Source organism: Falco naumanni, chromosome 18 (assembly GCF_017639655.2).
Source record: "Falco naumanni isolate bFalNau1 chromosome 18, bFalNau1.pat, whole genome shotgun sequence".
Lineage (NCBI taxonomy): Eukaryota > Metazoa > Chordata > Aves > Falconiformes > Falconidae > Falco > Falco naumanni.
This window is the reverse complement of record NC_054071.1, coordinates 3,078,477-3,089,709: the sequence shown is the minus strand read 5'-3', so window position 1 is coordinate 3,089,709 and position 11,233 is coordinate 3,078,477. Positions and strand designations below refer to the sequence as shown.

Genomic DNA, 11,233 nt, shown 5'->3' with positions numbered 1-11,233 from the left:
TTGTGTGGTGGTTTGTGTGGTGCTCGCTACGCCCGCGGCCTGCTCGGGGGCTGCTCCTGCCCCCCTGCCGAGCAGCGCTGTCCTGGGGTGCGCGTGTTGGGCGCGTGGTCCGTGACTCTTGGCCGAAGGAAGTGCAGGCTGCCCTGCAGCCCCCCGCAGCCAGCGGCCCCCGCTGTGCCCAGCGGATCGTTCTCGTTCTTGGTGTGCTTCCTCCCGTTCCTGCTGTGCCACAGCCCAGGGTGCGCAGGCCTCTCCGGTGGCGCTCCGGTCCCCGTGCTGCTGGGGTGCAGGCAGCCTGCTCCCCAGGACAGGCAGAGTACAGCGCCTGGCTGGGGCTTGGCCCCTTCCTGGGCACGGTGCTGCCAGCTGGGGCCCATGCCAGGCCCCGTGCGCCCACCGCAGACCGGGGCTCCTGCCTGGCATGGCCACCCTCCATCTCTTCTTCTGCTGAGAAGCAGGAGCAGCCACTCGCAGTTCCCTGCCCCACGGTGCATCCCACGGCGTGGGAGAGCCCGGCTGGTGGGGCGGCGGGGGTCGAGCTCGAAATGGGTCACTGGTGGCCAAGACGGCTGGAGCCAGAGCCTGGAGGAGGGAGTGTTGCTGGCAGGACTGGATGTGGTGTGGCACGAGGGCTTCCTCCTCGCCACAGCCGGAGGGAACTGAGCTCCCAGGAGGCCTGTGCCCGGGGTCCTGCGGGAGGACGGAGCATCTAGGACCGTTGTCTTGGCAGGTGTCGGCAGGGAGCGTGGTTCATCCGCAGGAGCGGGGGAGGGTGTGTTGTCTGCCATTGTCACCCCTCGGCCTCAGCGCGGTGTTTCCGCTTTGCTCTCCAGGAGAGGTGGCAGCGTGCCGGCAGGGCTCGAATTCCCAGGTCCTTCAGACATCCCAGCTCATACGCAGTGACCGTTAAAGCTTTGAGAGGAAAATAAAGGCACAGCAGTTGTGTGCTAGACGCAAACGCTGCCAGAAACGCAGCCGGCTTGGGTAAGGGTCAGGCAGTTTCCACTGTTTGGTTTCACACAAGCTGACCCTGCGAGGTGAGAGAATGGGAGCGGGACTTCTCCGAAGTCTGAGGGACTTACCCGTGTCAGGAGAGCTGGCGAGGGGTTTTCTGTGCCGTGCTGTACCCAGCTGTCTGGCAGTCGCTGACTCCAAGTTTCCCTGAGCCAAAAGCTCTCTCTGTCTCTGCTTTGGGTTTCTATAAATTTCAGAGGCTATTTTTTACCACCTCTACCTTTCTGCGTGAGTGAAAACCAGTACGGATGGGCGGTCCTTATAAAGGCAACGGTGCAGCCAAGATAAACACCAGTAGGATGTGACTTCTCCGTCTTAGATGTGGGGCAGAGTGATGGGCTCATCAGGCTGGGGAGCTGAGCTGTGGGAAGAGGTGCGTGCACCAAACAGGTCATAAACAAGTTACGCCGCTGTTAGCGAGACGTGTAATTTTTTTAAATTCTAGGTTAGGTTTAAGCTGCTTCAGGCTTCTTTTGGAAGAGGTACACAAGCAATTCAGTGGTACGTGTGGCCCTTAAAGATCCCCCATCGCTTTTCATCAGGAAGGTATCGACACAGGTTTCCTGGCTCTGCAGGCGCAGTTAATTACTCTGCTTCCTGAAATTCCTCCTGCAGGATGGAGCTGGGTTTAGGGCTGTTCTGTTCTTCCAAACCGCAGCTCCCAGGAAGTGCAGGGTGGTTCTTGTGTTGCTTGTAATAAGCTTTAAAAGTCCTCAGCTTGAAAAGTACGGCAGAAATGGTCAGTATTAAATGGTGTGGCGTTAGCCATGGCATCCGCGGCTCACGTCCTGGAGCAGGGCAGGGGCAGCGCAGAAAGCTGAGCTCGCTCACGCCATCCGTGCCCTGCAGGCCTGGGGTGTGTGCTGTGGGTTGGTTTGTCATGGCGATGTCATTACAGGTTAGGGTTTCTTTTTTTTTTTTTTTTTTTTTTTTTTCCCCAGCCACCCAGCATGCCCAGAACTAGGAGTGTTCCCACACTTTATTTTTCAAATGTCTCCCAGGCAAGCTGCAGGGTTGAGTTGTGATTTGTGGGGCGGGAAGGCCCGTGGAGTTTCTCCAGATCTCCTAAACTACTGCTGTGCTGCTTAGAAAATGACCATCTGTAATTGCAGCCTACGCCTTGACTTTCTGGGACATGGGATGCAAAACCCAGAGGCGAAGTCCAACCTTGACTGATCTGCTCTTTTTGTACTTCTTAAAGGAAGCAGCGGTGTGAGCGTTGCGTGCAGCTCAGAGGGGCGTGCGGTGGTCTCGGCTCAGCCGTGTAGGTGTGTGCTGCAGCAGAACGCTTGTGAAATTCCTGGGAGGCAAGAGGTATGTGCTGGCTCCGCTGGAAACCTGAACTGGGGCAACGGCGCTTCCTCTCCGAGCGAAATGGGCGCCGCGTTCCAGGCTTGCACCAAAAGGGAATTTTTCTTTCAAGCCTCAGCCCCAGTAATCCTCGAAGCCTCGTTGGCTTCCTGGGTTGAAAGACGGACTTGGAAGTCGGCGCCGCTTGGCTTAATGTGGTGCTGCTTGGGGGCACCTGATTCTGGCGCTGGAGGCCGGTTGCAAGTCGACGGGAGCCTCTGGGACCTGTAGCTGTTGCATCCCGTGTAGCCAAGGCTCTTACCTGTCCTGCCTCTCCCCGTTGCTTGTGTCCGTGCCGCAGTGAGCCCCTCTCCTGGCACAGCAGCCACGTGAAGCGGCTGCCGTGACCCTGCAGGCTTTGCTGGCGCGATGGCCGGTGAGGCGGCGATGACGTGGCCTGGCACAGAGGGGACGTGCGTGTCCCCAGCCTCCGCAGCTGCAGCCTGGGCTAAAGAAGGCTGAGGCTACCAGCGGTGGTGAGGATAATGGAGTGTGTCCTATGGCAACGTGGCCGCCTGCCTGCCAGTGTGGTGGCTGGTAAGCACGGCCGGAGGACCGCAGAGGGCAAGACCGGCTGTGGAGGAAGAACTGGAGGCAGTGCTGAGGCTGCGGGGGGGCTGTCTCCCACCAGGAAACTCTGACGGGAGGAGGAAAGAAGGCCAGGGTGAGGTGAGGTGAGGTTGGCAGCAGGAGTGGAAATGTTGGGTTGCATCTCCAGCTCTGGTTCTCTTGGATGCCTTGTGCTTCTCAGCACCAGCTCAGGGACAGGCAGGGACTGTAGCTAACACAGTGCGTCTTGCCTACCCCAGGCATCTGCCGCGTGGCAGGATGGAGCACCGAGTCCTGCTTGGCCACCTCCTTCTGCCAAGGCCTTTCAGCCGTTCAGCAGTGCTGAGAGCAGCAGGGACCTCTGGCAGGGGTGGCGGGGGGCGGTTGTCCCAGCCTTTGGTAGAAGTCCTGGGGGTGGCCGCTCAGCCTGGGCAGCAGAAGCCCGGCAGCGCCGCGCCAGCAGGCATTGCCATCGCCTGCCTGCTTGGGTGCCGCCGGCTGCGGGAGGTTTGATCCTTGAGGGAACTTCGCCAGAGCTGCCCCTCAGTTTATCTTTGAATCGGAGGCAGAGACAAAAGCGGCGTGATCCTTTTCTGGTGGGATGCTGAGGGATTCATTAGTTCGTAGCTGCTCAGAGGTGCAAACTAAGAGCTGGTTGTTCACAGTGCACTGGGCCCTGAGTCTCATCCTCAACTGCATCTCTCCGTCCCTGCCAAAGTTTTTCTGCTACTACACAGATGGATGTGTTTTCAGCAAATGTGGAAGATTTAAAAAAATAAAATAAAAAGTAACTCCAAGCTTGGAATCATGCTGCCAGGGAGAATGTTTACAAGGAAGGAGCTTGCTAAACAAGGCAATTCGGTGAGTTGCAAAGAGGTGAAATTCTACAGTGTGGCAACAATTCCCAGCTTGTCAGAGCCTCACAGTGGTCCCAGCCACCTTGGGCTGGCTACAGGATCTTCGTTTTTACAGGCAGCCTCAGGAAACTAGGTTGGCCTGAAAAAGTAACAGAATTATGTGAAACTTGTCTGAGTCACTGACCCTGCATCTCCACTAGCTCTTTCAGGGCACTGCTTGTAGTGGAGGAAAGAGAAGGCTGCAGCTGAGAGAGGAGATCTGCCCTTTCTGGTCACCACGAATTTCAGATCTCCTCCCCTAGCCTCTCCCAGGCTTTTGTACTTTCCGTGCTAATCCATCCAGTGCAGCGTAAACTGACAGAGGCAGCAGCTAGAAACCCTGCTTGGAAAGCTGCTCTGAACGCCCCAGGACCAGCAGCAGACATGAACGTGAAAGCTGTGCTGATCCTCCTCGTCCTGGCTTTAGCCACGATATTTGCTTTAGTCTGTGTGTTGCTGACCAGAGGGAGGGCCCCCAGCACCTGCCAGCACCAGCCCCCGGAGCAGGATGGCGCCGATGATGGGCAGAGCCTGGTCTTTGCCGACCTGACGCCCGAAGAGCTGGCGCAGGTGGTGCGGTACCTGCAGGGGAACCTCGGGGTGCCGCTGGTCGACGCCTCGCGTGCGAAACCCTCGGACAACTGCATCGCCTCCGTGGACCTGCAGGTCCCCGCCAAGGCAGAGGTGCTGCGGTTCCTGGATGGCGGGGGGGCCCGACCCCCGCGGGAGGCGCTGGCTGTGCTCTACTTTGGGAACCAGCCGGAGCCCAACGTCACCGAGTACGTGGTGGGTCCGCTGCCGACACCGGCGTATCACCGGGACGTCACGGTGCAGAAGTACGGGGGGAAGGTGCCGTATCACCGCAGACCAACGCTGGCTGTTGAATACAAACAGATCGCAGGGTTTTTAAAAACCCAAGTGTTCTCCGCAGCTCCATCTTTCATGCATCAAGTAATGGAGTATGATGGAGCCAATCTAGCAGCCCTGTCGGCGGCTCCACGTGGATTCCAGTCTGGAGACCGTAAGTCCTGGTTCGTTTTGTTTCAGAACGTGAGCGGGTTCTTCGTGCACCCGGTGGGGCTGGAGGTGCTGGTGGACCACAGCAGCCTGGACATCTCCCGGTGGGCGGTGAGCAAGGTGTTCTACAACGGGCAGTACTACAGGGACATGATTCAGCTGGAGAGCGCCTACGTGCAGGGTCGCATCAGCGTGGAGAAGGTGAAGGCAGCGCCGCGGGACGGGGACTTCTCGTCCATGAAGCCCCGTGCGCCTTCGGCCGCGCTGTTCCCTTTGCAGTACGAGCCCCAGGGTCCGCGCTACAGCGTCAGGGACAACCGTGTCCTCTTCCAGGCCTGGAGCTTTGCCTTTGGGATGAGCGTGCACAGGGGCCTGCGCCTGTTTGACATCCGACACAAGGGGGAGAGGGTTGCCTATGAAATCAGCGTCCAAGAGGCGCTGTCAGTGTATGGCTCCAACTGCCCTGGAGGGATGTCAACGCGGTACATGGACGGGAGCTTTGGCATCGGGCACTACACCTCCCCCTTGGTGCGAGGCGTGGACTGCCCCTATTTAGCAACGTACCGGGACGTGCACTACCTTGCTCATTCCCAGGTCTCTAGAGTTAGTAAAAGTGCCCTCTGCATCTTTGAGCAGAACCTGGGCTCCCCTCTGAGGCGCCACTACTCCAACCTGCAGTCGCTGTTCTACGGGGGGCTGGTCAACTCTGTTCTGGTCATTCGGTCCATCGCCACCATCGGCAACTACGACTACGTGTGGGACTTCATCTTCTACCAGAACGGGGCCATCGAAGGCAAGGTCCAGGCCACGGGCTATGCGAGTTCATCCTTTCTCCACGGGGATGGCTTGAGATACGGCAATAGGGTTTGGGAGCACACGCTGGGTACGGTACACACCCATTCCATCAACTATAAAGTGGACTTGGACGTCGGAGGTAGGTCTGGGTCTTCCTTTAATGCCTGTTGTTATACTGGTAATCCCTAGAGCTCTGGGGGTTTGACTCTTCGGCTGCAGAGTCCCTAATAACTGGCATCGGAACTCTGCTTTTGCACTCTCCTAACCTCTTTTTTTCATTGCAAAATGATTTTTGTATGTGTAAAATAGTCAGTCAAGGTCGTGGAGCTGAAGGCGGTGGGAATTGTCTGGGAGCTTGGCGTTCAGCCCAGGGAAAGTATGAAAGCTGTGTAGCAGTATAGCCGTGGAAAAATGTTTGTGTTTCCCCGAGGCCTCCCGGCTGGCACGGCGCGTGTTGCTGTAGCCACGGCCAGGCAGACACAGCCCTGTTTGCAAGACCCAAGCTCTTGCGCCTGATGCTGATCCTGCTGCTCTTCATGCCTCGAGAAGTCCTTTTTCTATCTCAACTGCCCGGTGTAAAGCAGGGCTGGCGCTCTGCGGGCTGAGCTTGTGCCGCTCAATCCCTGCTTCTCTTTTGAGGAAACACTTGTAAGTTGGATCCTGTCTCTCGGGCTGCAAAGGCGCTGCAGTGAGCCAGTGAATTCCCCCGCTCCTGCACAGAGCCGCAGTTCTTGGCGTCGGATCCTGCAGAGGGTTATTTGAGTCCAGGAGCAGCGCCTTGCCGCACCGCCTGGCTGGGCAGTGAAGTGCTGGCATCCTCCAGGAGGCACAGGGATGCTCTGCCGGGAAGGATGGCTTGGTTCCCCTCAAAGACCATTCCAGGAAGGTGCAAAGGCACTGGTGGTGCTGGGGGCACAGACTGGCAGCGTTAGGTGTCTTGTTACTGAAACCTGTAAATGGTAGGGGGGGGGAAATATTTTATATCTGCACAGGACCAAAGAGATCGGCGGTAGGCAGTGGGCAGCATCTGCGCCAGCCCGAGGAGAAACGCAGCTCCGCTAACCCGTGCTGTCCCCTGGACTGCGGGGGCTGATTGGAGAGCTACTCGTGCCAAGCCGCAGCTGCCCCCTGTGCACGCGTTCGGTCCCAGCATGTGTCCCATCCTGTGCCTGCCTGCGATGCAGTGGTTTGTGTGGCTTTGAAAGGTGCTGCTGCTGTCGTTACAGTCAAACCCCGGGCTGATGCTGGCTCCCTTTCTGTAAGCGAGGCTCAAAAGCGTGCTAAAACACAGTTCCTGCGTGGTGGCAAGATCCTTTTCCGTGACTGCCGTCCCCCTCGGCTCCCTGCTCTGTTGGCAGACCCTGAGCCCAGGCTGCTGCAGAGCGCTCTTGGGAAGAGTCACATAAAATCCCGGAGTTGTGCCCTGTAGCGAGGGAGGGGAGTCCCGTCCAGAGCTCATGGCCATGCGGGATGCTCGAGTCATCCTGCAGGATCCCCACCTTCTGAGTGTAGGGAAAGCAAAACTGCAGCGCAGCAAAAACGGGTCTTCTCCCGCACAGGTTTCTTGGATGCTGATCTGAGGTTGGTGTGGGACGCGCAGGGAAAAGGGGTGATTATTCCCTGGCTGGAAGTGAGAATGAAACCAGAAGTTCCTAAAGTAACGTGATCGCAGGAGCGGTAAATCAATCTGGTGCTGTAGGTGGCTTCAGCCCCTCTGCCTGTGCCCAGATTGTCCCCTCAGAAGGGTGTGAAGTGGACAATGGTCTCTGGAAAGCCACCCGTGCTGCTGGCGATGTGGGGGGCCAGCCTGGCAGGAGCAGCCACCTCACACCACAGTGGGGTGGCCCCAGCCCCCCAGCTCGCCCCCTCCCAGGGTCTGCTCGCTGCTCCCCTTGCCATGGAAGGTCCCTGTGCGGTCAGGAATCCTGGACCTTCTCCTGACAGTAGCCAGTTCTGTCTGTGACAGCTCTGGTCCAAGGATGGTTCCCACTGGAGTGGGGTCGGGATGGGGATGGGGGGGGTCCTGTTAGTCCTCCTGCGGTCCTGTGCGGCTGCTCCCGGTGCTGCCTGGGGTTTGGTGAGCACTGCCGGTGTCTCCGTGCTCCCAGGTCACTTCCCTCAGGGCTGGGAGGGACTTGGAGGCGACAGAGTGGTGACAGGGAGAAGTGGCATGTGCAGGTGCTGGGGAGCCGGCGGGTCTGGGGCTGTCCTGGTGTGCCAGCCCAGATGGCCCTTCAGGGGAGGGAGGCTGCTCCCGGGGCACCGGGAGGACGGGGCCGGCTGAGCCTGCCCCCGTGGCGTAGCCACATGAGAAGGGACAGGGTGTACTGGGAGATGTTGGAGGAAGCAAAGGCCCCTTGGGCAGACCAAGGCTGGGGCTCTTCCTGGTGTCACCCTGCAGCGGAGAAACCATCAGTAGCTTGGGGAGTGAGTCAGGCACCGGCTCCCCAGCTGCTTCCTCGGTGTGTCTGGGGTGGGGAGGGAACAGGCTGAACTGGCTGGGACCTGTGATCTCTCGATCCCGTGGGAGCTCCAGGCTCCCTCCCACCCGGCAAGCGACGCCTTTTTACGCCCATGGTCGGCAAATGAATTAAGAACCTGGTCTGCAGGTGAGGGACGTATTCTGGATGCTGCAGCCAAACCCTGTGTGCTGTGTCTGCGCTCGGAGAGATGAACCCCAAACTTCCCTACGTTCTCCTGGTCGGGGCTGCCGTGATAATCTTCATTCTCTCCTGCATGCTGCTGAGCAGGGGGAGGCAATCGCCCAGCTGTGATTCCCAGCCCCACGTCGTGGAGAAGATGGGATCCACAAGCCAGAGCCTGGTCTTTGCCGACCTGACGCCCGAAGAGCTGGCGCAGGTGGTGCGGTACCTGCAGGGGAACCTCGGGGTGCCGCTGGTCGACGCCTCGCGTGCGAAACCCTCGGACAACTGCATCGCCTCCGTGGACCTGCAGGTCCCCGCCAAGGCAGAGGTGCTGCGGTTCCTGGATGAGGGGGGGGCCCGACCCCCGCGGGAGGCGCTGGCTGTGCTCTACTTTGGGAACCAGCCAGAGCCCAACGTCACCGAGTACGTGGTGGGTCCGCTGCCGACACCGGCGTATCACCGGGACGTCACAGTGCAGAAGTACGGGGGGAAGGTGCCGTATCACCGCAGACTGATGCTGGGCAGTGAGAACGAGCAGGTGGGAGCGTTCTTAGAGAAGGTGGCATTTGCTGCAGCCCCGACCTTCCTGAAAGAAGTCTTTGAGTACGACGGCACCAACGTGGCATTTCAGATCGCAGCTCCTCACGGGTTCCGGTCTGGAGACCGTAAGTCCTGGTTCGTTTTGTTTCAGAACGTGAGCGGGTTCTTCGTGCACCCGGTGGGGCTGGAGGTGCTGGTGGACCACAGCAGCCTGGACATCTCCCGGTGGGCGGTGAGCAAGGTGTTCTACAACGGGCAGTACTACAGGGACATGATTCAGCTGGAGAGCGCCTACGTGCAGGGTCGCATCAGCGTGGAGAAGGTGAAGAAGGCGCCGCGGGATGGGGACTTCTCGTCCATGAAGCCCCGTGCGCCTTCGGCCGCGCTGTTCCCTTTGCAGTACGAGCCCCAGGGTCCGCGCTACAGCGTCAGGGACAACCGTGTCCTCTTCCAGGCCTGGAGCTTTGCCTTTGGGATGAGCGTGCACAGGGGCCTGCGCCTGTTTGACATCCGACACAAGGGGGAGAGGGTTGCCTATGAAATCAGCGTCCAAGAGGCGCTGTCAGTGTATGGCTCCAACTGCCCTGGAGGGATGTCAACGCGGTACATGGACGGGAGCTTTGGCATCGGGCACTACACCTCCCCCTTGGTGCGAGGCGTGGACTGCCCCTATTTAGCAACGTACCGGGACGTGCACTACCTTGCTCATTCCCAGGTCTCTAGAGTTAGTAAAAGTGCCCTCTGCATCTTTGAGCAGAACCTGGGCTCCCCTCTGAGGCGCCACTACTCCAACCTGCAGTCGCTGTTCTACGGGGGGCTGGTCAACTCTGTTCTGGTCATTCGGTCCATCACCACCATCGGCAACTACGACTACGTGTGGGACTTCATCTTCTACCAGAACGGGGCCATCGAAGGCAAGGTCCAGGCCACGGGCTATGCGAGTTCATCCTTTCTCCACGGGGATGGCCTGAGATACGGCAATAGGGTTTGGGAGCACACGCTGGGTACGGTACACACCCATTCCATCAACTATAAAGTGGACTTGGACGTGGGAGGTAGGTCTGGGTCTTCCTTTAATGCCTGTTGTTATACTGGTAAACCCTAGAGCTCTGGGGGTTTGACTCTTCGGCTGCAGAGTCCCTAATAACTGGCATCGGAACTCTGCTTTTGCACTCTCCTAACCTCTTTTTTTCATTGCAAAATGTTTTTTGTATGTGTAAAATAGTCAGTCAAGGTCGTGGAGCTGAAGGCGGTGGGAATTCTCTGGGAGCTTGGCGTTCAGCCCAGGGAAAGTATGAAAGCTGTGTAGCAGTATAGCCGTGGAAAAATGTTTGTGTTTCCCCGAGGCCTCCCGGCTGGCACGGCGCGTGTTGCTGTAGCCACGGCCAGGCAGACACAGCCCTGTTTGCAAGACCCAAGCTCTTGCGCCTGATGCTGATCCTGCTGCTCTTCATGCCTCGAGAAGTCCTTTTTCTATCTCGACTGCCCGGCGTAAAGCAGGGCTGGCACTCTGCGGGCTGAGCTTGTGCTGCTCAATCCCTGCTCCTCTTTTGAGGAAACACTTGTAAGTTGGATCCTGTCTCTCGGGCTGCAAAGGCGCTGCCGCGAGCCAGTGAATTCCCCCGCTCCTGCACAGAGCCGCAGTTCTTGGCGGCGGATCCTGCAGAGGGTTATTTGAGTCCAGGAGCAGCGCCTTGCCGCACCGCCTGGCTGGGCAGTGAAGTGCTGGCATCCTCCAGGAGGCACAGGGATGCTCTGCCGGGAAGGATGGCTTGGTTCCCCTCAAAGCCCGTTCCAGGAAGGTGCAAAGGCACTGGTGGTGCTGGGGGCACAGACTGGCAGCGTTAGGTGTCTTGTTACTGAAACCTGTAAAAGGTAGGGGGGGGAAATATTTTATATCTGCACAGGACCAAAGAGATCGGCGGTAGGCAGTGGGCAGCATCTGCGCCAGCCCGAGGAGAAACGCAGCTCCGCTAACCCGTGCTGTCCCCTGGACTGCGGGGGCTAATTGGAGAGCTACTCGTGCCAAGCCGCAGCTGCCTCCTGTGCACGCGTTCGGTCCCAGCATGTGTCCCATCCTGTGCCTGCCTGCGACGCAGTGGTTTGTGTGGCTTTGAAAGGTGCTGCTGCTGTCGTTACAGTCAAACCCCGGGCTGATGCTGGCTCCCTTTCTGTAAGCGAGGCTCAAAAGCGTGCTAAAACACAGTTCCTGCGTGGTGGCAAGATCCTTTTCCGTGACTGCCATCCCCCTCGGCTCCCTGCTCTGTTGGCAGACCCTGAGCCCAGGCTGCTGCAGAGCGCTCTTGGGTAGAGTCACGTAAAATCCCGGAGTTGTGCCCTGTAGCGAGGGAGGGGAGTCCCGTCCAGAGCTCAGGGCCATGCGGGATGCTCGAGTCATCCTGCAGGATCCCCAGCTTCTGAGTGTAG

General features: G+C 58.8%; 2 protein-coding genes across 3 annotated transcripts; both read left to right on the top strand.

The window, feature by feature from the left end:
- Positions 1 to 1,922: 1,922 nt before the first annotated feature.
- Positions 1,923 to 6,378, top strand: LOC121099176 (membrane primary amine oxidase-like). Its single transcript, XM_040617808.1, has 3 exons — positions 1,923 to 4,760; positions 4,857 to 5,027; positions 5,160 to 6,378. Exons 1-3 carry the CDS (start codon positions 4,194 to 4,196, stop codon positions 5,808 to 5,810), a joined length of 1,389 nt encoding a protein of 462 aa, XP_040473742.1. The 5' UTR covers positions 1,923 to 4,193; the 3' UTR covers positions 5,811 to 6,378.
- Positions 6,379 to 7,582: 1,204 nt separating this feature from the next.
- Positions 7,583 to 9,977, top strand: LOC121099078 (membrane primary amine oxidase-like). Of its 2 annotated transcripts, XM_040617721.1 has the most exons (2): positions 7,583 to 9,128; positions 9,261 to 9,977. In XM_040617721.1, exons 1-2 carry the CDS (start codon positions 8,292 to 8,294, stop codon positions 9,909 to 9,911), a joined length of 1,488 nt encoding a protein of 495 aa, XP_040473655.1. In that variant the 5' UTR covers positions 7,583 to 8,291; the 3' UTR covers positions 9,912 to 9,977. The 2 variants fall into 2 exon arrangements, with proteins under 2 accessions (XP_040473655.1, XP_040473653.1); XM_040617719.1 differs by having other exon boundaries at positions 7,583 to 9,977.
- Positions 9,978 to 11,233: the final 1,256 nt, after the last annotated feature.

Coding starts and splice junctions, on each gene's coding strand:
- LOC121099176 (XM_040617808.1), top strand. CDS start 4,194: ATGAACGTGAAAGCTGTGCTGATCCTCCTCGTCCTGGCTTTAGCCACG. Junction 4,761..4,856: donor CTCCATCTTTCATGCATCAA/GTAATGGAGTAT, acceptor GTTTTGTTTCAG/AACGTGAGCGGGTTCTTCGT. Junction 5,028..5,159: donor GTCGCATCAGCGTGGAGAAG/GTGAAGGCAGCG, acceptor GTCCTCTTCCAG/GCCTGGAGCTTTGCCTTTGG.
- LOC121099078 (XM_040617719.1), top strand. CDS start 8,292: ATGAACCCCAAACTTCCCTACGTTCTCCTGGTCGGGGCTGCCGTGATA.